The 23,782-nt window shown below is 36.0% G+C and overlaps 3 protein-coding genes across 3 annotated transcripts; 2 read left to right on the forward strand and 1 right to left on the reverse strand.

Annotated features, from left to right (window-relative positions):
* Window positions 1-7,511: 7,511 nt before the first annotated feature.
* Window positions 7,512-12,283, forward strand: LOC130989378 (potassium transporter 8-like). The gene is made up of 7 exons (XM_057913341.1): window positions 7,512-8,408; window positions 8,507-8,996; window positions 9,083-9,136; window positions 10,077-10,390; window positions 10,463-10,586; window positions 10,669-10,923; window positions 11,125-12,283. Exons 1-7 carry the CDS (start codon window positions 8,346-8,348, stop codon window positions 12,192-12,194), a joined length of 2,370 nt encoding a protein of 789 aa, XP_057769324.1. The 5' UTR covers window positions 7,512-8,345; the 3' UTR covers window positions 12,195-12,283.
* A 1,258-nt stretch (window positions 12,284-13,541) lies between these two features.
* LOC130989379 (uncharacterized) lies at window positions 13,542-18,286 on the forward strand. Its single transcript, XM_057913342.1, has 6 exons — window positions 13,542-14,232; window positions 15,099-15,938; window positions 16,019-16,978; window positions 17,062-17,346; window positions 17,421-17,704; window positions 17,788-18,286. The coding sequence occupies exons 1-5, from the start codon at window positions 14,212-14,214 to the stop codon at window positions 17,595-17,597; spliced, it is 2,283 nt and encodes a 760-aa protein (XP_057769325.1). The 5' UTR covers window positions 13,542-14,211; the 3' UTR covers window positions 17,598-17,704; window positions 17,788-18,286.
* Window positions 18,287-22,141: 3,855 nt separating this feature from the next.
* LOC130989440 (pre-mRNA-splicing factor 38-like) lies at window positions 22,142-23,575 on the reverse strand. The gene is made up of 3 exons (XM_057913446.1): window positions 23,168-23,575; window positions 22,543-22,664; window positions 22,142-22,407 (listed from the first exon to the last, which is right to left on the reverse strand). Exons 1-3 carry the CDS (start codon window positions 23,455-23,457, stop codon window positions 22,247-22,249), a joined length of 573 nt encoding a protein of 190 aa, XP_057769429.1. The 5' UTR covers window positions 23,458-23,575; the 3' UTR covers window positions 22,142-22,246.
* Between the last annotated feature and the right edge of the window lie 207 nt (window positions 23,576-23,782).

Consider the following 23,782-nt stretch of genomic DNA (forward strand, 5'->3'; position numbering starts at 1 on the left):
TTGTCAATTTCGATGTTCGTCGTGCATCGCACGAATGGACGTTCTAGTTTAAATATATATGATACAATGGTCTAAATGGGATATTACTCACACCATTCCAGAAAGATAGAAACTTTTCTTTTCTTATTGAATTAACACAAAGATACAATTTGATACTATAAGACATCCAAACCAATATCAACCATATACAATATGCAGGAGCTTCTTTTTTCTTTTTTTCTTTTTTTCTTTTTTTTTTATGAAGGAAATAATTGAAGGAGTTGAAAGGTGAAAGTTCACTCACAAAATGAAACGTGTCGATAGTTGGGTCCCTCTATCTCTCTACAGTCTACACGTTATTTTTGGATTTTAACCAATTCTTTTTGCTACTTGAATAGTAAATTTGTGGCTAATTCGTTTAGAGTGAGTTGTGGCTTAATTATTATTTTGGTTTGAACCCTCAAAAGATTAAATTCCATATTCAATCTTTTGCTATATTTTCGTAATCATATTTAACATTTTACAACGTAACTATACATGGAAATTTTATTTGAAAAACTCGTCAATGTTCTTCTGAAATCTTGAAAGAAATATCAATTAATGACAAATTCTTTTTTTCACCCATAGATATATCAACTAAGAACTTCTTGGAATCTTTCAAAATATATATTCCACTAATGGCTTATGAAAAAACATAAAAAGATAGGTAAGGGGTACGTAACAATAGAAGTCCAATAAGTGAAAGTACTATTTTAAAGCATACAATATAAGATAGGTATTATATATATATAAACCCTACTTTTCACTAAAATAATACCCCCTCCGTCGCGTGCAATTTGAGAAATTTCTTTTCGGCACATATTTTAAGGAGTTAGTATTTTATGTGTTAAGTTTGATAGGTGAAAAAGTAAAAATATGAATAAAAGAAAAAAAAATTGTCATATAAAAAAAATGCTCAAGCTTCACGGTACGGAGGGAGTAATATCTTTCCAATTTTACACAATTGACAACTTCGAAAATAAATTACTGATTAAAATCCAAAATACAATGTATCTATGTATGCATGTATTTTAATTTGCAATGAGTAATATTGTTATGGAAAAAATGTTTTTATCCCCATTCTCAATTTCTTTTATGTGTGCAAAATATCTCAATCAAAATATATTAATAATGATGTGTGGCCTCTGTGCAGTATCTTGATTCTTAGTAGCCCCCGCCGACTATTTAAATTCATTTTTGAGAAATTATACATTTATCACATCATATAAATTTGATAGTTTGCAAAAAAAAAAAAAATTAATTGAAGAAATATTTAATTTTTCAGTAGTGGAACAGATGTTTGTCAGTGTGGTGGATGTCTACTTCACTCTTTTTGTCGAAAGATGATTTTATATATAATATATGTGTGGATATTTATATATAAATATATAACAAATCATAAGCAGATTTTGTGAAATAAGCTTTAGACCCTCTTATATCTAATTAATTCATTATTCATTTTTAGGTGGATCAACTCAGTATTATATTTATGATATCTTTACTTTTGACGGCAACTTTCTTAGAGTTTATTAATCATCTAGCTTAATTCAAATCAACATTTAAATCCAAACACGAAATTATGGTGTAGATTCTTTCATGAGATTAAAGACTGTGGTTGTGAAAATTTAATATATAACTGAAATTAATTTTGGTTTGGTTATGGATTAAGAAAATAAAATAACCAATAGAGCCAAACGAGTTCTCCATATAAAAGTATGCTTTAAATGATAATAGTGGGTGTCTACGTTTGGATTTTGTGATTTCTTCAACTAATATATATTTAATTTATTAATACTAATCGAGGAAACTAACCAACTCAAGTTTAATCCAAATAGTTTAGTTTAAATGTTTTTTTTTTTTTTTTTTTTTTGAGAATTGCAAGAAATTTTTAATATATAACCAAATCAGCAACTCGCACAAAGGCGGAACCTCTACACTACACAAATGTGGAAAAATAATCGTACGTAGGCGGAGCACTACATACACAAAGGTGAAAATACTTTCCGTACGCATGCGAGATTGAATCCAAGACTTCTCACAAATAAAAGTCTTTGGATGCCTCAACTTTGCACTTGAGTGAGCTAGGCTTCATAGGCTAGTTTGTTTAAATGTGTGTGTTAATTATTCTTAATTTGAATTTTGATCATATATGACTTAAAATCTATGTTGCATAGATACGGGGTGCGGATGCGGGGGCGATACGTTACGAGTACGGGGATACGAGTTTTTAAAAATTATATGGTGCGATTCGGCAAGGATACATCTAATTATTAAAATTTTATGATATATAATGCTTATAAAATATATACAATTTAAATTTTCTTAAATTAATTATATGTAATTTACATTTTATTTTACCCAAAAGTTAAGCATTTTCAATTATATAAGTTAATTGAGCAACAATATAATGATTCAAATATTATTAGTCCAATATATAAGTCATAACTGAAAATAAAATTATCAAAATAACCTTGTGTAGGCCCTTTTTCGTGCACGAGATACGTGAATTTTGCCTATGGAATTTGCGAATCCGGTTTATTTATATAAATTGTTTTAAAAGATACGCCACGTGGCGAATCGGGTGCGAATCCGACGAGAATCCGAGAGAATCGCATCCTAAAAGAATCCGATTCGCCGTACATGCTAATTTTTGAAGAATCCGTTCATGATAGCTTAAAATATTCCAAGACCGACTTCATTAATTTTTGTTAGATATAATATAATTAATCAGAATCTACAAAGACCCCTAAGCTAGAGTTATAAGGCCAAACTAAATAAAGTGATTTATGAATTGATACTAGCATTTTTATATTTTATTATATATATATATATATATATATATATATAAAGTTTATATCAATTCAATTATTAAAAAGTGCACACTCTTAATTATGAGACGAATGAAGTATTAAATTAAAGCTCTTGTCATTATCTTTAGTTTGATATACATCAAATATTATATAATTAATCGAATTTCACAATTTTTAAAAAGAAATAAAATAGAAATAATAAGTTAAAGAAAAGAAAATAAAAGACATACATATAATTTATAAATAAACCTTCAACTTTATTATAATCACAATTTTTTCACTCAATTTTAAAATTGATTTCCAATTTAAAGTTATATCTTTTTTAATATATTATAAATTATAGATATTTCTCTATTAATTACTCGAATTGATTAATTTTAAAGATCAATTAGTAGCCCACTTCTCACACCCACCCTAACCCTCCCACCAAATTAAGTGTGCTATTAACTTCTGCCTTGTTTTCAAATATTATAGTTGAGCTATCCATTTATCATCTAAATCGAGCTTAGATAAATTTCACATATATGTATACACATTACGAGCATTCAATCCCTTCATTTTAAGGTAGTGAGTAGCATTAATGGTATAATAGCTATTCATAAACATTGAAGTCAAAAAATGAATTCTTATTGGCTAACGAGGTTTAGATTATGTGGCAAAGCATACGTCCAAAGACTCTCATTTGTGAGAGATCTTGAGTTCAATCTCGTCTGCATGCGGGTAGTTTTTCCATTTTTATGTGGATAGTGGTCCCGCCTGCTTGCGGGTAGTTTTTCTACCTTTATGTGGTGCAAAGGTCTCGCTTGCGTGCGGATTGCTTATTTGATCTAATATTAGATACCTCTTGTAATTCTTTAAAAAAAAAAATCTCATTGCTCTCGTCATAAATAATTAAGGGTAAATATCACTTCAAATCTCAAACTATTTTTACACTACTAATTATATCTTGAATTATCAAAATTATTTTTTTTAATTTAAATTATCAATTTTGTATCAATTGTACCTTACGTCCATTTTCTAGCTCTGAAAAGCTAATGTGACTCGCCGGATCGCTACATTATATTCAAATATCCATATTTTTTAAAAATGAACATAGATGCCATGTCACTATAAATAAAATAAACTTTTTAAAAATAGACAAATTGAAAAAATCATCAATTTTTTTTATAGCTATTTTATTGTATTGTTCATATTGTAGCTATTTTTTTATTTTTGTTATTTTTAGTAAAACATAATAAAAAAATAAAGAAAATTAAAATAACTACAATATCGACAATACAATAAAATAGACAAATTAAGCTATTTTATTTTTAAAAATAAATTAATGAATCAATTTGACTAGTTTATGACTAGCCATAATTTGACTACATATGATACAATTAATACGTACAAAATTGATAGTTTAAGAATTAAGAAAAATATTTTCAATTATTTAGAATATAATTAATAATGAAAAATAATTCAAAATACATAATGATATTTATACAAAATTAAATAATCTATACATCTTGAATTTTGATTGGACGTTTGTCCTCTATTAATGAGAGAATTAATTATTGCCATACAATTTGATGATAATTAGGCCCTTGAGCAATTTCTCCCAACTGAAAACCGAAGAGAGAAGTTGTTGCGCCCTGTTTGGGTGCCTAGCCGACAACATAAGTTAGTTTGCTTCAATTTTTCATGAGCCTACCAAACTCAGCGCTACAAGTAAATAGTCCCCACTTCTTCATCAGCCTACCAAATTATACCAAAACAAAATAAATTAAACTTAAAGAAGAAAATAATTAAAAATCATAAAAAATTAAAAGTGAGACATTAAAATTGGGATATATGATTTCATGTATCATCTTGCTAGCACTTGAAATTCAATGTATTATTTTTGATGTCTCATTTTGTGTCATACTTTCAATTTTTTATATTTTTTGTAAAAAAATTTAAAAAATTAATTTTCATGTTTAAATTTAATTTTACGATTATTAAATAGGGTTCGTTTTATAGAATTAGGGCATCTAATTATTTTTTATATTTTAATTTCAATTTTAATTCATTATAAGGGTTGATAAAATCTAATATTAAGGTATTAAAAATTTTATTTTTATAAAAATATCATTAAATAATCAATATAATAGTGAGACATGGTGACACACATATTATGGAACACTGGACCCGCAAATTAACACACTATATAATTATATATAGGTGTACATCACATCGAATTAACACACTTATAAATAGGTGTACATCATATATATATAGTACTATAATGATTTATTGTCAATATTGTAATTTTAAGTATGCCATCTACAAAATCAAGATATTTCATCGAACTTGTCAATTCGAATTGCCGGCCACAACATATGTTAGGGCTTATATGAATTCAGAATTCTTATTATTGTATATTAAAACATTCGGAATAATTCACGTGGCATGCAAGAGAAATATGTGAGTGAGATTATATAATTTTTTAGTTGGTCTATTTAATTTTGTGGGGTTCATAAAGATGAAATATTAAGATTATATAAATTTATTATGTGAATTTATAATCAAATATAGAAAATTCGAGTGATATGAGTTGCGTAATTGCATATGAAAGGAGTAAAAATTCAATCGTAGAAATAAAATAATATTAAAAGTAATATGGATCTCGAGCGGCATAAATCTTTTCATACTCTGTAGTTTATTAATTTTTCATTAAATTTTAATTTTTGCGGGTTATTTTAAGATTAACTATTAATTAATTAGTTTGTAGTGATGTAAAGGTTGTTTGGTAATGCTTGTTGCTTTCGTAAATAATTCCAAAATGAATTTAACACTATTAACAAAAAAAAAGTAAGTTACAAGAGACAAGACAATGGAGCCTAAAAAAGTAGGCATCTTTATGTAGAATCAGAATTATGCAATATCTCGTTGAAAAAAAAAATATTATTATTATTGACGTTTTTTTTGGAGGAATATTTTTGTTAACTTTTCATTATTCTAATTCTAGCAAATCCTAATTGGAGTTCTACTACTCCACGTTTTCTCATCCACACAAACTAAAACAAGACTTAAAAGGTGAATTGTTTCTTTCTATCAATTTAGTTGATCTAAAACGTGCATGGTTAGGTTGCAATTTAATTAAATATATACTTTGTTTTTTTCTCTCTTAAAAGTTTCTGCTTTTATAAGTCATGCATATCCAAATTCAACCTTCTACACATTAAATGCATATGATGATATTATCATAAAAGAATTGGGGGGATTCAAATTAACTATCTCTGAATATTAAAATGAATTTTCAATAACTTATATATACATTGAATGAGAACCAATATGTATATTGAAATATACTAGAGTACAATTTTTGTAAAAATATCAAGATTTCCGAAATATGTAAATAAAATGTGTATCTTTCAATAATTCTTTTTCTCAAAAATGACATTTGATCGAAATTCCGACATCGAATTTATGGGTTTGCATGTTAGAATCCCGTGAGTAAATCCATCTTAAATTTGATCAAATTAAAATTACAACATTGAACTTATGATATTTGCATGTTGAAAAGTTATATAACTCCATCCATTCACAGAGAGTGTATGATATTTTTTGTAGCATAAAATTCAATAACTATTTGATATATACTTTTTCAGTGGAGAAAAAATTTCACCATACATATTTTGGATTATATTAATAAGTTATACTCAAAACAATTAATTAATTGTGGGCTAGGGTTTAGTTACTTTATAAATAGTGAGTTATTGTCCTAAAAAGAAAAATTATACACTTTTTATGAACGATCCAAAAATGAAATTATAATACATTTATTTGTGGAAAAGCCTAAGAAAGTGCTTTTTATTTCTTTAAAATATTTAAAGTCTCGAGATAATTTTGCAAAAAACATGCTCTAGCTCACGACTTTATGTGATAAAGTGATAATAGTCCTAAAATATTACTTCCTCCTTTCATTAAAAAAAAAAAGTACTCCACTGACTCATTTTTATTTATAATATACTCCATTCGTCCCATTTCACTTTGCCTATTCTCCTTTTCGGGTCATCCCACTTGACTTGACATATATTTTTTTTAATAATAAATTTTCACTACAAAAGACATGAACCCACATACGTTACATTACTTTACAATCTTACTCTTCTTAGTAACGGTGCCGAAAAAAACTAAGTCAAGTGAGGTGGGACAGAAGGAGAAACAGTTTTATTTTACTTTTTCAACTATCACATCCTACATTCTCTCTTATATTTATCTATAAATTGTAGTTTTATTCCAATTTTTACCTGATAATTTACCTTTATTCCTCGTACTAAAACTATTTCTACAAATCGTACGTTCATTTAAAAACTTTAATTAAAATTTGAATCCTTGTACAATAAAACTCTTTTTCGTGTACGGATGGAATAAAAAAACAATCCTCACACACACACAAGAAAAAGAAAAATTGAACACCCGAAATCTTTTGTCTATAAACTCGTACTCACTCTCTGCATTACATGAATAAATATTTAATATTGCAACATTGTATTTCACATAGATGCTTACAAAATCTTAGAAAACAAGTGTCCTTCTATAATTATTTAATACCAATAAGAGGAATTGAATATATTCGTCGTTTCCAATGGGGCAAAACTGCAAAAATACTGGAAGCAAGTGATAAAAGAGAGTAAATGCACATTTATGACTTATGACAATGGCAGTTCACTCAAATAATTTATTTATTTTTTTCTAAAAAAAAAAAAAACAAAGAACTGCAGTTCCCTACTGAGTCAGTCACCGAGTTCATTTTTCATGCCACGTTACTTTCATAGTTCAAATCAAAATTCCATAACCATACCTGAATTTTTTTTGTATTTTCACATTATTATTTAACATCATGAATATACATGTAAGTTTATTTCATAGTGGCATGGCCATGCCCACCCATTATCAAGCAACCCCACAAACACACTGAAAGCTCAAAGTAGTTTAAATTCATCTCTAAAAATGAGAAGATAATATTGAGCTGCACACCACCCACACCCACCCACTAAGCATATTCTAGTTTCCAAACATCTCTGCAAAAATACAAAATGCAAAAAGCTGAAGCAGTTTGCTCTTTAAAGCTCCCATTCTTGCACACAATTTTTGCTTTGACTCTTTTTCATTTTTCAAGATTTGTTTTTCAAGTGGTTTATTGATCCAATGGAGGTGGGAGATTTGTTGATCCTATTCCTGTATATTATATGAGATACTACAGCCCATTTTGTGTACAGTGAGCTTTTTTAAAGAATATTATTTGACTATTAAATCATGTTACTCAATTCATAGTGTCCACGTACAACACATATGTTGAGAGACAATATTCTATAATCACGATTTCCTCAGTGGTTCATCCTCCCAAGACCGCATTTTTCTTGATTTCCCTTTGTGGATTTTCGTGTTTCTTTTTTTCCTTGATTTGTTGGAGCAATTTCGGGGTGGAACTGAAAAAGGGCTAGTTATTTTAGTGTTAGCTTTAAGGGTTTGTTTGGGAATGATTTCCCCATGATTTTGAGAAGGCCAGTGATGGATATTGAAGGCTGGAGCCCTGATAATAATCCCATAAAGGTGAGTTCTTGCTGCTGAAATTCCATTCTTGATTTCTGGGATTTTTTTACTCATGATTTGGTGAAATGGGTTGAAGCTTGAATTGTGTTTGTGTGCAGAGAGAATCATGGAGGACTGTTTTGACATTGGCGTATCAGAGCTTGGGTGTTGTCTATGGCGATTTGAGCACTTCGCCTCTGTATGTATACAAGAGCACTTTTGCAGAGGACATTCAGCACTCAGAGACTAATGAGGAGATATATGGGGTTTTGTCATTTGTGTTTTGGACTTTAACTCTGATCCCACTTGTTAAATATGTGTTCATAGTGCTCCGAGCTGATGATAATGGTGAAGGGGGCACTTTTGCCTTGTATTCCCTCCTCTGCCGGCACGCGCGTGTCAGCACGCTGCCTAACGGCCAGCTCGCGGATGAGGATTTGTATGAATACAAGAAAGATGGGATTGCATCTGGCAGTTTTAGAGGCCTTGGTTTGAGATTGAGATCCACATTGGAAAAGCATAGGGTGCTGCAGAGGATGCTGCTCATTTTGGCCTTGTTTGGGACTTGTATGGTGATCGGAGATGGGGTTCTCACGCCTGCGATTTCGGGTATATATCATATGAAATCCACATTGCTTGCTTGCTTGCAATCTCTTGTGGATTGAGATTTGATCTGTTCTTGCCTGTGTTTGCAGTTTTCTCTGCAGTTTCCGGGTTGGAGCTCGTTGTGTCGAAGCATCATCACCAATGTGAGCCTCTTGTCACCTTAGATTTGTTCATGTTTGTATTTGGTGTTTTAGTGGTGAAGAAGTTAGTTAGTTTGTTACATATTCTGTTTGAGTGAAATTTAAGCATCATGATTGAAAATTTTCTAAATTAAGCTAATGACGATTACTCTTATAGAATATCATTAAACTCACAGTTTCTTCGCCTCTGTCGGGCGTCTTCACCTCTTCGTCTTATTCTTTTCCGGCGACGCAGAGTGATTGAGATGTGCCATTGAGGAAACAAGTAATACGTAGAAACTGAGATTGGACTTTAAAAAAGAATAAATGTCTTAAGTTATGGTGTTTGATTAAGATGTTCCGGCATTCCCATTGATAGTTTTTTATTCGTAATTTTATAAGAAGACGTGTAGTTCGTGGACAAAGAGATCACACCAAATTGTAATGAAAAATGCATTATTGTGGGGCCTGAGTTATATTAGGACAAAGTTTCTGTGCTTTAATCAAAGTCCAATCACTATTTATCTATATAAAGTAAAGTTAGGTCACCATCTTTCTTGATTGCGGTGGATGTATCAGTATCAATTATCATATATCACTACTGCTGATCCTTTCTTAATCTTCGTAACTTTGAAAAAGTAAACCGTGTGTTATAAACAATGTAAAGCAGCAGTAAAGTTGAATGATCTTCTGATAAAGTCATCAATTATGATATATCAATACTGCAGATTTTTTCTTAATCTTAGGTGATCATATTATAAGATTTTTTTTTTAATAACATCGTAGCTTTGAAAAAGTAAACCGTGTGTCATAAACAATGGAAATCAGCAGTAAAGTTGAATGATCTTCTGATAAACTTTGTTTTATTGTAATTGCTGCATCACCTTGAAGCAAAAACCTTTTCAAGAACTAATACTTAATAGTATCTCATAATTTTGACTTAACTGTTGCAATGTATGTGCAGATATAGAAGTCCCGGTTGCTTGTGTGATTCTGGTGTTCTTATTTTATCTTCAACACTACGGGACTCACCGAATAGGATTCCTCTTCGCACCGATAGTGATAGCATGGCTGTTCTGCATCAGTGCCATCGGAGTGTACAATATCATACACTGGAATCCACACGTTTACAAGGCGCTCTCTCCGTATTACATGTACAAATTCCTAAAGAAGACGCGAAGAGACGGCTGGATGTCGTTGGGCGGGATTCTGCTATGTATAACAGGTTCGGAGGCTATGTTTGCTGATCTTGGCCACTTTTCGCAGCTGTCCATCAAGGTATATCTATAGTGTTATATTGGCATTTTCTGCATACTCATCTGCTTCTGATGGAGAGCTTCCCGACTCCAGATAGCGTTTAGCTGTGTCGTCTATCCATCCTTGATCCTCGCTTATATGGGACAAGCTGCTTATCTTTCCAAACATCACATAATCGAGAGCGACTACCAAATTGGATTCTACGTCTCAGTACCCGGTATACTAGATTTATTTTCCATCATTCCATAACTGATGTTCCAAATTCTTATGTTGAGTTAGTATTCGACTTATCTTCGCAGAAATTTTACGGTGGCCTGTTCTTGCAATCGCCATTCTTGCTGCCGTGGTGGGAAGTCAAGCTATCATTACTGGGACCTTTTCGATCATCAAGCAATGTTGTGCAGTGGGTTGTTTTCCGAGGGTCAAAATAGTTCACACGTCGTCTAAAATTTGTGGCCAGATTTACATCCCGGAGATCAACTGGACTCTGATGCTGCTCTGTTTGGCTGTTACTGTTGGCTTTAGGGACACTAAACACATCAGCAATGCATCAGGTAAACATCTTCTTCGATTCTTGCTCTTGATCCGCAGGTTTTCCCTAAGAAGTCGAATGAGAGCCGATTGGAACTTATGCATATTATCTTCTTGTCTGAATGCTTGTTCTGGTTTCTGACAGTAACCTAGGGATGTCGGAATACTGTGCTCGTCGTGTCGTGTCATATATCTTATGCTTTCGTCGTGTTTTGCTCGAGCAGGTCTTGCAGTTATAACAGTTATGTTGGTAACAACATGCCTTATGTCTCTTGTGATCATCTTGTGCTGGAATAGAAGTGTCTTTCTAGCCCTCTGCTTCATATTCTTCTTCGGCTCCATTGAGGCGCTCTACTTCTCTGCGTCTCTGATCAAGTTCCGTGAGGGCGCTTGGGTCCCTATCGCGCTTTCTTTCACTTTCCTCGCGATAATGTACACGTGGCACTATGGGACACTGAAAAAGTACGAGTTTGATGTGCAGAACAAGGTCTCCATCAACTGGCTTCTAGGTTTGGGTCCGAACCTAGGAATCGTACGTGTCCGAGGGATCGGCCTCATCCACACGGAGCTCGTGTCCGGGATTCCGGCCATCTTCTCGCATTTCGTGACGAATCTCCCTGCCTTCCATCAGGTTCTGGTTTTGTTCTGCATCAAATATGTTCCTGTGCCCCATGTTAGATCCAACGAGAGATTCTTGGTCGGAAGAGTCGGGCCGAAAGAGTACCGGGTTTACCGATGTATAGCGCGATACGGATACCGCGACACGATCATTGATGACGTGGAGTTCGAGAAGGATCTAGTATGTAGCATAGCAGAGTTCATCCGATCAGAGGTGCCGGAATGCAATGGCTCGTCGGTACACAATCTCGAGAATGAAGAGAAGATGACCGTCATTGGGACGACGTCGTCCCATGCCAAAGGCATCAAGCTATGGGACAACGAGGGAGGAGATCCGCCCTCCTCGTCCGAGGATGCCTCGAGCACAACGGAGCTCGGGGAGACCGTCTCGCCAGCGGGTCCGAGGAAGAGGGTTAGGTTTCTCGTCCCAGAGAGCCCGGAAATCGAGAGAGGGGCGCGCTCCGAGCTACGGGAACTAATGGAAGCGAGGGAGGCGGGGATGGCGTTCATTCTAGGTCATTGCTACGTGAAGGCGAAGCCAGGGTCGAGCCTGATAAAGAGGCTCGTCGTCAATGTTGGCTACGACTTCCTCCGGAGGAACTCAAGAACCCCGACGTACGCCTCGAGTTTCCCCCGGGCGTCGACGCTAGAGGTTGGCATGATCTACCATGTATGATCCCTTGGTTAGGGAAGTTTGGTTGATGTAAATGGATTGTATCACAGTCTTCTTTTATACGAGGTAAATTAAGGTGAAGTTGAAAGGAATTCTCGATTATGTACCTTGATAAAATGAAACCCTAAATATAACTGAGGTTCCCAATTGTCTAGTTCTAACATCAATAACTTTTGTAATAACTTCACATAAAAGTGGGTTAATATTCAGGACATATTTAAACACCACGCAACACCTATGCTATCCAAAAGCACGTAACAATAGAAAATTATAAGCAAAAAATGCATAACAATAATAAATTGTAGCTATATAGATAAAAAAAAAAAGAAATAATAGTAATTTTTTTTTACTTTAATACCCTACACAAAAAATTCAATAATGTTACAAAAAGTATGTAAATTTGTGTAACACGAATTCTCAGATCCAGACACGAAGTCAGGGGGATGGCAGGTGGTGGCGGCCGCCCCCCTCAAATTTTCTGACTTTTTTTTTTAATATATATAATACTCTCTCCGTCCCATGAAGCGTGACCCATTTCTTTTCGGCACGGGAATTAAGAAATTGGTATTTTGTGTGTTAAGTGTGGTAGGTGAAAAAGTGAAAAGGTGAATAAAGGGTAAAGTTTTTTCTATTTTTAGAAATAGGTCAAGCTTCGTGGGACAACCCAAAAAGGAAAATGGGTCACGCTTCGTGGGACGGAGGGAGTATGCTATATGGGGTGGAATTAAAAGTACCCACATGCATAATATGTCTTGCAAAAATACCCACCCCATTGTAAAAGTACCGAAAAGTATACTTGATGGTGATGTCTTGCTTGGTTTTTTGTAAAAGTTCTTACGTTTTTCTTACACAAGTACAATTGTGTAAGAAAATGTGTAAGATAGGTAGTTAAAAATGCACAAAACCAGATAAATGTGCAATTATTGTAAAGCCATGTGACCTAAAATGCCCTAAGTTTGAAAATAATGAAGATAAGTTTGTGTATAATAAAACAGTAATACGAGGACGTAAAAAATTGTAATATAAGTATATTTGGAATCACAAAAAAATTATGAACCTAATGCACATAATACCCGCCAGTAAATCATAGCCGCTCCCAATAGCCGCTGAGATTTTTATTCTGGCGGCTATTGAGAGCGGCTATGATTTACTGGCGGGTATTGTATCCATTAGGTTCATAATTTTTTTTTGATTCCAAATATACTTAAATTACAATTTTTTACGTCCTCGTATTACTGTTTTATTATACACAAACTTATCCTCATTTTGTATTTATTTTTTTAAAATATATTTTATGAAGTAGAAATACATAATAGGCTTGTATTTTGACAAATTTGGATTATAGTGGGGTAATAAGTCTCAAAATTTTGATTTTATTTTATTTAACATGAATTAATATAGCGTAACACATAAAATAATAGAAAATGTTGGATAAAAAAATTATAAAATCATATATTATGAAACAATAAAACATTAGAGAGCTTACCAAATACATACCCGCCAGTAAATCATAGTCTAAAGATGTAGCCGCGTGTAAGAAACCCGGGGCGGCTACATACAGCGGCTACGTTTTACTGGCGAGTTTTTATACCATTGCATTCATAATTGGTTTTTATATCACAATATACATAAATTGTATTTATTAGACTTCATATTAATGGTTGTTGTATTTTTTTCAAATTTGAAGACCTAAGTCTAATTCAATTATGATTGGACAATTCAACCGGCTTTATAGGGTGTGAATCTATAGGCTTTGCAGCAAATTCACTCACGGGTATTGGAATAGAGCGGGCACGGCTTTTGTGGGATTTCTTTGACCACATTGAAGATTTGATAAGAGAGGGTAGGGCCCATTAACACCATATTTTATGTTAAATTAGGGTGTTGGGGTAGAGAAGCAGCCGCACTATCATCAAAGGAAACGGCTACTTCTTTTTTCGTGTGAGAGTGGAAGGAAAAGACGGCAATTGAGAGAGGAAGGCATATACTTCATTCGGTCTTCTTCAAATCCATTCACGCCATGGCTTCTTCTTCAAACCAAGTAAGTATACTACATTTTTAAGTATTATTTGGTATATATTTGGTGAATACATCGTGTTTATGTTAGATGAGTTTATTTGTTATTTGTTTTGTATATGTTATATATATTTATATGTTGGGAATCTATATATGTTAGATATATCGTATTGAATTTTGTTTTGTATTTGTAAGAAAATGTTAGATATATATGTTAGTTATATATCTTTTGTATATGTTAGAAACATTTTTTGTATTTGTCGAAAAAGTATTGAATTTATTGAATTTTGATTTAGATATATAGTATTTATTTTTTATTTCGTATATGTTAGAATTTATATGTTTCGAATTTTTATATGTTTTGTATAGTATTGAATTTTGATTTAGATATATAGTATTTAATTTTTATTTCGTATATGTTTGATTTATTTATATGTTTCGTATATGTTAGATATAGTGTAGTTGAGTGTTGTTAGAAGTTGAGTATAGTTTGAGTGTTGTTAGAATTTTTATTTAGTTGAAGCATATTTAGATATATTTAATCGTCTATTTAGATCATTACTCCTAATTTTACTGTATTACGCATAAAATAATAACGTTTTTTAGGTTATTCAGAATTAAAAAATTTATAACATATTAATAAAAATTATTAAATCATAATTAACAAAATACCCGCCAGTAATTAATTTTTTTAAGAAGTAGCCGCTGGATTTTTCAAACCCGGCGGCTACTTCTTAAAACAATTAATTACTGGCGGGTATTGGTTAATTGTGGTTCCATAATTTTTTAGTTATGTTTCTAGTAATTTAATAGTTAATTATGCATTATTATTAGTTGATTGCAGTTAATTCATTATGTTTTGTAAATTGATTTATTTTTTGTATTGAATAGGTCCCTTATTCGAGGCCCGAGACGATCAATCGTTCAACAGTTGAGATCAGTACGTACTACAATATTAAGTACCTGTCGACAGTAGCGGGGAGACTAAAAGACATTGGCGGTTTTGCACTGGAGAATACATTCAGGCAGGGGTGCTTTGGTATGTTGTTGGATTGGGCGCCGGGCCACAAGTGCAACGCTGCATTGCACCATATTGTCTCTCGTCATCTTAAGATAACGAGAGACGACACGGATGAGGACATCTGCTTCTACATCAACGGGAGGAGGGTTTACTTTACTCCGAGAGATTTCGCTCTCGTGACAGGATTGCCCTTTGGGGATGATCCTTTTGATACGTTGGTTGAGCCCGATCTGAGCCAGGCTGTAGCGTATGCACGATTTTGCCACAAGCCGAATATGACAGTGCAGGATTTGAGCGACAAATACTTCAGCACGGCCCAGGGAGTGGTGGACCCCGACGGCGGGTTATACCTCTGTGTGGCCCACTTGTTGGTGCTATACGCATTTGTATTAGGAGTGGACTTGCGACGACCCGTGCAGTCCTGGACTTGGGCTTTGGTGGAGGATTTGACGGCTTTTTCCAGATTTCCTTGGGGATCGTGCGCGTATAGGTGCTTGAACTACAGGTTGAAGAGTACCACAATTAATATTAAAAAAATCAAGTACCACTTCTATGGTCCTTCTTGGGCCCTATTCGTTTGGGGTCTTGAGGTTATTCCCGGCTTGGCCAAAGCCATAGCCATATGTAATGCGGGGATATACCCTAGATTCAAGAGGTGGACGTTCGTGAAAAGCAAGGCTGATGGGTTACAAGCTTTATTTGAGACAGAGGTAATAATTTAGGTGTTTATTTGTTAATATTATTTTATTTTATGAATACTAATGTTTAACTACATATTTTTTGTTTCTAGGAGAGCGGGATTTGGGAGATGAGTCCCGATGAGTACGAGGCCACGACGCATTACTGGCTATCGGTGGTAGGCCTCAATGCTGATATAGGGGTTCAGTGGCCAGAGCCGGGAGTCTTCGGTCATAGACAGGTTCGGGCGCGCTACAGTGGTGGGGACCGCAACAAGCCTACTGTTGAGCATCAACCACGGCGTCGCAGTGCGAGGCAGGATCATGGCAAGCATCCGAGAGGACAAGTAGTGGACACTTCATCGAGCAGCAGCCATCACGAGCAGAGCGGGGGAGATCACCCCGTAGATTCTGGTCGAAGGTCTCACAGTCACAGAGCCCCGAGGCCTAGGCACGGGGAGGAGAGTACAGCTCCTGCACCATCACAGTGGAGCGAGCAGGATTGGCAGCGCATGCAGCAGATGATGCGCGAGAGTGAGGGCTGGATAGCGAGGAATGTGGAGGAGAGCCTCTTCACGAGGATTAAGAATTGGTTCGAGGAGAAGTTGGATGCTATGCGTTGCCGATGCTCGCATAGCACTGATGTTCATGTGCCCAGACCTGCTCCACGATCTCACTCAGAGAGGAGACGCGAGCCCGAGCCCGAGCCCGAGTCCGAGCCGGCGCAGCGTACATCCTCAAAGGCCCCATCGCATCACCGATCCCCTGCACACGAGTCTCCTGCACGAGAGGTGGGATATACTACTGGTGATGGCATGCATACCCCGCAGTGGCAGCATGATCCGTTTGGTGGCTCGACTACTTTTGGGGATGTGCAGACTCCGCACATGGGTGTCCACCAGTTGCCCACATTCGGTGAGTCGAGTTCTTATGGTGGGCCACACTACTCATGGGCTGAGCAGGGCACTAGTTCAGCATACCCGCTTGACCCGCCTCGTTCTTCGATGCCGATCCTTAGAGATGCCGGATATTCTCAGGCAGAGATGCACGAGATGTGGAAGCAGTATAGTGGGGTATGTTGTCGTTGCATTAAATTGACAAGTCATTTAAATTATGTCAACATTGTTTAACTTGTGCAGTTTTAAGTGAATTATAGGGAGTTTCTGAGGCAGTAGCTGCTGTTCCCCTAAGTATTCGTGCACCAGAGGTTCCACGTAGAAGCCACCGACAACGGAACCCGTCGGCTGCACTTCAATCACCATACGTGCACAGCGCCGTGCCAAAACCCGTCGAGCAACAGTATGTTGACGGGTTTGAACGTATGATGGAAGCTAGCCGCCGTGGATGCTACCAGACGGTGTTGGCGGCAGAGAGCGGGCACCCTCTCACATATAACTTTTGGACCGGGATGCAAAACACGAGGACTGACCTCACGACCAATGTTGGTTAATTTCTGAAGCAGTTGTTATGTTATGAGAGTCTGTTTACTTATTACTAACATTTAAGTACGTGCAGGCTGTTGATATGTACATGATGACGATGAGATCGAGGTTGATCGCGCATGCTGACTTGATCGCGCATTCTATTAATATAATTTTTATTTGCTACAACAATATTTGGATGATGAATTCAAAGACTTGCTGGCAGCTGCGCGCGCTATGTTCCCCTCGAAGGCAGAAGAACGGCTTGTGAGGTCTGACATTACTTATGCTTCGTGGGTACCGCACTCCAAGAAGATGTATCTGGTGTATGGCCAGGGAATCTCTTCGACTCATAACGATTGGATGCATGCCACAACGGTACACATATATATCGACATTATAAATATGTTCGAGTAGTTCATTTTTTATTTCCTATTCACCAATTGTATTTCTGTGTGCAGCTCATTTTGCCTATATTTGTGCTGGGACGTTTCATTACATGCCGAGTGGATTTGCTGAGGGGTCACTGCGATATCTTCGATTCACAGTTGTTCAAGACCCTGGCGCAGAAGCGCCACGATGTGATCGTCGCTCTATATTCGCTGTAGTGCCTTTTGGGTAGACTGCTTGACGTGAGCAAGTGGTTCGAAAGGACACAGATTGTCGAGAACCCGTTGGAAACCATCTCCTGGCGAACATTGACAATCCGCTATGCCGAGGAGAATGAGCAGTTTCAGCAGCCAGATCAATGCAGCTCTGGTGTTTATGCGTGCATGTATGTGGAGCGTCTGATATCAGGCTCGCTGAGCCTTGCGTGGGGCAATGGTCACTCCGCCGACTATAGGCGCAAGATAGGCAGTAGCATCTACGAGTTTTGCATCCCCCCGGAGCAATAGATTATGTATTTCTACTTTTAAATGATAATTATGCACATTGACGTTTTGATTAGATGTTGGAGTATCTGTTTGAGTATGTTTCTATGAGTTTCCAATTGCATCCTACATAAAATTATGAAATAAGATGAAATATACAAGTACCCACCAGTAAATACGTAGCCGCTATCAGTAGCCGCGTGCAAAAATGTCAGCGGCGACTGACGGCGGGTAATGAATTTCTGGCGGGTACTTGGATATTTCATCTTATTTTATAGTTTAATGCATAACCAAACTATATCTGGTTATGTTATGATATTTACTAAACTTTTATATAAAACATTGTTCACTTCTCCAAAGTCTCATTCATAATTTCAACTCATAATTGTTAAGACATGTCCATGTTGGTCATTTACTAAAGGCGTGTGTTTTCTGCTTCAAATATTTCAAATCAAACAGCATAAAAACTTCTAAAACATCAAAAAACTGCTAAAATTTACAGTACCCGCCAGTAAATCATAGCCGCTCCCAGTAGCCGCGGGTTTTTTTTTGGGCGGCTACTGGTGCTAAAAACTGAATTACTGGCGGGTACTGCAAAATTTGTTGTTTTTGCTATGTCATAGGTATTATTCAAGTGATATCGCATCGAAACGTATTGAATCCAATGCTGCCAACTTCAGCACATCAATTACTGGAATGAAAAAACATAAGTACCCATCGAATATAATATAGGCGCAAAAAATTAAACTAATGCTCCCATCCCGTACCCTTGCATGCTCTACGTGTGTGGCCAGGCGAGCCTTATAGCCCACAGCTTTTGGGTGCTCGTTTTTTTTGACTACTTGATGCATCCGCTGTAGTAGTCCTCTGAGTCGACCTCTCACCAGCTGAAGGAATTCTAGATTCTCTTGGTCGACCAGCTTGCCGCCGAGAAAGGTTTGGCAAAACAATATCAGTTGCAATTTCAAACGGAATTTCCCAATGCTCTAAGGGAGGCAAGTGATTTACTGAACCGGAGTATGTTTGAACCAGTGAACTCCGCTTGTAGTAAGCTTCCACGTAATCTTCCACTGGCTCGTTCGCCTCACTGCGAAAAGAATGATTATATTTAGTAGGCATCTAATAACTGTAATTTTATAATAAAATAGATTTAGCATACGTAATGGCTGCGATCGCATGAGAACACGAGCAAAGTCGTGGCGTCCACTGGAATCAACGGAACTATCCAATTAGATAGATCACCGGTCGAGTCCGTCGGATTTCCGTGACGGGTTCTACTTTGTCAGATCCAACCTGCTCGCTCGATCCCCGTGAACTCGATCGGATCATCGTCTAATAAATCCTCAGAGGCGGCAGAATCTGTGCCCGACTCATTCGTTGGATCGTATTCTTCGTCTTCTTCATCAGAATCGTCATCAGGTTCTTCGGCTTCGTCTTCTGGTTGTACGGCTTCATCCGTCCGCACCTGGTTGAATCTCTCGCATATTTCATTCAGGCTTTTCGTTTGATTCCATGCGGATTCGTCCAACGGTTGCCCATCCCATGAAAAGTATTGTGTTGGAGGCGCGCTCTCGCGACCATGATACGACGTCTCATACTGACTAGATTGTGCGTCATCTCCGTATCCCGAAGCCTGGGCAAAATCAAAAGTAGGGATGTACGCTTCTTCGACCGGGTCGTTGTTGTGCTCAACGTACACCATGGGATATTCGGCAGTTTCCAACAAGCCTTGCACATCATCGTCATCAGTCAAGCCACATTTCGTCTCCCTTCCAAATCGATTGGTCGCCAAATAATACAATTGATAGTTCGGGCTCAACGAATGCGTTGTCATTACATTGTTGATGCTGTATATCAGGCTCGCAACCGTTTCATTTAAGAGGGGAAGGACCTCCGTAGCCCCGCCAACATAGTATATACCATCGACGACTCCGTTGTATCTCACATATATGTATCTCACGAATTCCATCTATAAAACCACATAAAATATAGTATTAAAATACGCTTAAAAAGTTCAAAACATCACAATAAGCATGAAAAATTAAGTAGCCGCCAGAAAATTGTTAGCCGTCGCCAGTAGCCGCTGACCTTGTGGGGTCGGCGGCTATTGTCGTCAGCTAATGAAATTCTGGCGAGTACTTCATTTTTGTGTTCAAAACATCCAATTATATTAGAAACAGGTTTAATATTTCCCTAAAATGCTTTTAAATTTCAGATAATAAATAAATTCATTAAAACAACGTAAAACAGGCTCTCAACGTTAAAAACAACATACGATTAAACATGCAAACTATAATTTATACAAACAATACAGGAGAATCACCTTTTCAGGCTGAAATTCAACACAAATTGTCTGCTCTCGCACAAAACCACTCAAATCTTTAGGGTATATATTCTTAAATTTCTTTTCTGAAATTCAGGGTGAGTATTTCAATTTGTGTTTTGCTCATTCACAAATGCAGCCTTATAAGGACTAAACTTGATTCCTTAGTACAAGTTCACGTGAAGTGTAGTGTTCATTCAGTACAATTCAATCTATTATTGCATGTCACCTCACGCATGCATAAAATGAGCATTAATGCCCCACTACAAGCAAAATTTTTGCAGACCTTCTCAGTATGTACTTTTAATTTTTTACTAAAAAAAAAAAACAACAACAAATACAAAAGAGGAATGCATATGTTATATTGAAACATTCATAACAAGCCGAAAATTAAAACAGTATACATATTTTGACACAAAACAATATTTTCTGCCTAACAGACCCAATACCCGCCAGAAAAGCGTTCACCAGAGCTAGTAGCCGCCCTCTTTTTTTTACGCGGCTACTGATGCCGAAAAACAATTTTATGGCGGGTACTTTACTTTTTGGCTATAGAATATTATTTCATTTCCGAATATATGAATTTCCAAATAATTGGTATATAATTTCTTATTATTTTATGTGCAATCAAATCATGCATAAAGTGAGTGTTATTACCCCCCACTATAATCCATATTTTGGCAGATTCACTATCTCTCATATTTCTCATCCATGTGTACTTCTTGTACTGTAAATATTTCACTATCTCTCATATTTCCCCTTGTAAAATTAAATATAAATCTAAAAATAACGGTACATGTAAGGATAAAAATTCACAATCATGTTAATTATGAACAAAAAAATATTTTTTAAGCGAATAAACCAAGTACCCGCCAGTAATTCGTAGCCGGCGAACAGTAGCCGTCGGTCAAAAAAGTGAGCGGCTACTGCTGTCGGATACGAATTACTGGCGGGTACGTGGTTCATTCGTTTCAAAAAAAACATTTGCTTAAGAATTGACATAATAGTGAATTTTTTTGCCTTCGTATTAATGTTTGTAACACACAAACGTCCCCTAATTTATTCAAAATTTTCAAATCTAATTAATCTTATAATGCATGAAAGTGACGTGAGTTGACATTTATTGTGTCTTTCTCACATTTTGTACCAATTTTAACTACCCATCTTACACAACTCTTACACAATTTCCTTGGAGGCAACCCTCTGAAAGGTGCCCTGTCGTGGTTCCTTGTATTCGATTCTGGTGCGGCCTCGGCCCTCCTGACCTTGTGCTTATCATTTTCAGCTTTTCGCGCCATCCTGGCATCCTCCAATTGTAGATATCCTGGAAACCTTGCCATAATGTCATCGAAATCCTTGGCCGGTCTAATCTCCAGCTCGTCGAAGAACAGACCCGGCTTCAGCCCTCTGACATAAGCGTCTGCCTCTGGCACCTCCAGAGCGGCGAGATTGAACCTGGCAGTATACTCCCGCAAAGTTTCGTTTTGATCTTGTTTGATATCCATCAGCGAGATGATTGATTTTCCCACCCTTCGCGAGCTCGCGAACTGTCGTAGAAAACGGGTCTGCCAGAGGAATATTCCAACTCCCGTCCGTCTGATTTCTCTGTGTAATGTGATCTCTAAATTAGCATTTTGGAAGTAGCTAGTGGTATCGCCTAAAGACTTAACAGTAAGGAGCAAAGAGGTCCACCCGATAACATTTTATCATATAAAAGCGAAGATATTAAAAGAAAGCTAAAATAAAGGAACACACAAACACCATCAGAACCCTACCCACATTGCATTTCAGGTACCTTTTTTTGATTCGTGGTAGTGCGATATCACATGAGTAATCTTTTGTCAAAAGCTCATCAATGTACTCGTCAACATGCGTCAATGTGAATTCTGTAAAAATCAAGCGAAAAAAATTATCACGGAAAGGAAGAATTGGTAGTTAAAGAATTTGAAACCAATAACACAAACTGATTCGGATTCACGAATAAATTTCAAATACTCAAAATAAGGATTAGATAATCTCACTTCCATCATTTAGCTTGAGCCTCAGCTTTCGGTAATTATTGTATAAAGGTTCCAAGTAACGGTAAACATCGACGTCCATTCTCGTTAAACGCAAATAAAAAGCTCCAAGCACACGGACATATCTAAATCAAAGACCACGAGAAACTAGTTGTAAGATTGGGGAAACAGAACGTGCGGTATATTAAAAGCATTTACGAACAAACGATTTTATTCAATAAAGAACCAGAAGAAAAGAGACTAGTCAGGCGTGAGATGGAAACAACTAAGTAAAGACTTTATTAGAATTTGAAGTTCATGCTATTTCATCAATTGCAATTCATGTAATCCAAAGCACATTACTATAAATCAATAGTTAAATCCAACCAGAGATTAATTCCTTCTGTCCGAACTTCGACCAAAATCTATCACGCATTTTTCCATATCCATAAACTAAGGCCTCAAGATAAGAAATCCGTAAGACACTCAGCACTAAGAAATTTGGACGCGATAAATCTAAATCAAACTAGACACGCATCTATTCACTGAGCTGAAAGAAATTAGAAATTAGATATTCATAAAAATGTTACACACATGCACTAGAATACAAGAGGAAGAGAATAATCGAACATCAAATAGAAGACATTACTTGTACTCAAGATTTTTTATGAACTCGACGACGATTTCCTTGTCGGGCTGAATCTGGAGCATCTTCATAACAAGGCACATAAAATGGGTGGGTTTCCGGGTGCCACCGTGAGTTCCGCCGAGGTGGTCGAGCTCCATGGCCTTGTCGACGAGCGTCTCCGCCGTCAGCCCGAAGCATTGCTCCTTCCAGTAAGTATTTTGGTAGATCTTCGTGCGCAAAATCTTCTCCACCAGATTTTGGGGGTTTGTACCTCTTATGCTTTTAGCGAGGGGGTCTGTTCGATTCGCCATGAAAAAGAAAAATGTAGCTGATAATCGGAGATTTTGGCCGAAAACCTAATTCCCAATTTCAGAGGGCTCTTTTACTTTATATAATGCCGGAACTCATTGGTTTTGTCTGACTGAAATAATTAATTTATTTCGCTCTAAAGCAATTTTATAACAAGTATTTAAAACTTAAAATTAGTATTATTACACAAAATAAATACTATTCCCTTTCTTCACAACAAATAATTTTTTTTTTACATCTCAAAATGTCCACAAAAATTAGTTAATTTTCTTTTTTGAAAACTATCAATATCATCATGGATCATATTCTCCACTCACAATAAAATTA

The sequence above is a fragment of the Salvia miltiorrhiza genome, chromosome 6, assembly GCF_028751815.1.
Source record: "Salvia miltiorrhiza cultivar Shanhuang (shh) chromosome 6, IMPLAD_Smil_shh, whole genome shotgun sequence".
Classification (NCBI taxonomy): Eukaryota; Viridiplantae; Streptophyta; class Magnoliopsida; order Lamiales; family Lamiaceae; genus Salvia; species Salvia miltiorrhiza.

What these genes read in the sequence shown, in the direction of transcription:
- LOC130989378 (XM_057913341.1), top strand. Translation starts at nt 8,346, where the DNA reads ATGATTTTGAGAAGGCCAGTGATGGATATTGAAGGCTGGAGCCCTGAT. An exon ending in CTGATAATAATCCCATAAAG is followed by an intron (nt 8,409 to 8,506) that starts GTGAGTTCTTGC and finishes GTTTGTGTGCAG; the next exon opens with AGAGAATCATGGAGGACTGT. An exon ending in ACACATCAGCAATGCATCAG is followed by an intron (nt 10,924 to 11,124) that starts GTAAACATCTTC and finishes TTGCTCGAGCAG; the next exon opens with GTCTTGCAGTTATAACAGTT.
- LOC130989379 (XM_057913342.1), top strand. Translation starts at nt 14,212, where the DNA reads ATGGCTTCTTCTTCAAACCAA. An exon ending in TGGCTTCTTCTTCAAACCAA is followed by an intron (nt 14,233 to 15,098) that starts GTAAGTATACTA and finishes TGTATTGAATAG; the next exon opens with GTCCCTTATTCGAGGCCCGA. An exon ending in AAGCTTTATTTGAGACAGAG is followed by an intron (nt 15,939 to 16,018) that starts GTAATAATTTAG and finishes TTTTGTTTCTAG; the next exon opens with GAGAGCGGGATTTGGGAGAT.
- LOC130989440 (XM_057913446.1), bottom strand. Translation starts at nt 23,457, where the DNA reads ATGGCGAATCGAACAGACCCCCTCGCTAAAAGCATAAGAGGTACAAAC. An exon ending in ATAAAAAATCTTGAGTACAA is followed by an intron (nt 22,665 to 23,167) that starts GTAATGTCTTCT and finishes TCTTTGATTTAG; the next exon opens with ATATGTCCGTGTGCTTGGAG. An exon ending in GCTCAAGCTAAATGATGGAA is followed by an intron (nt 22,408 to 22,542) that starts GTGAGATTATCT and finishes TGATTTTTACAG; the next exon opens with AATTCACATTGACGCATGTT.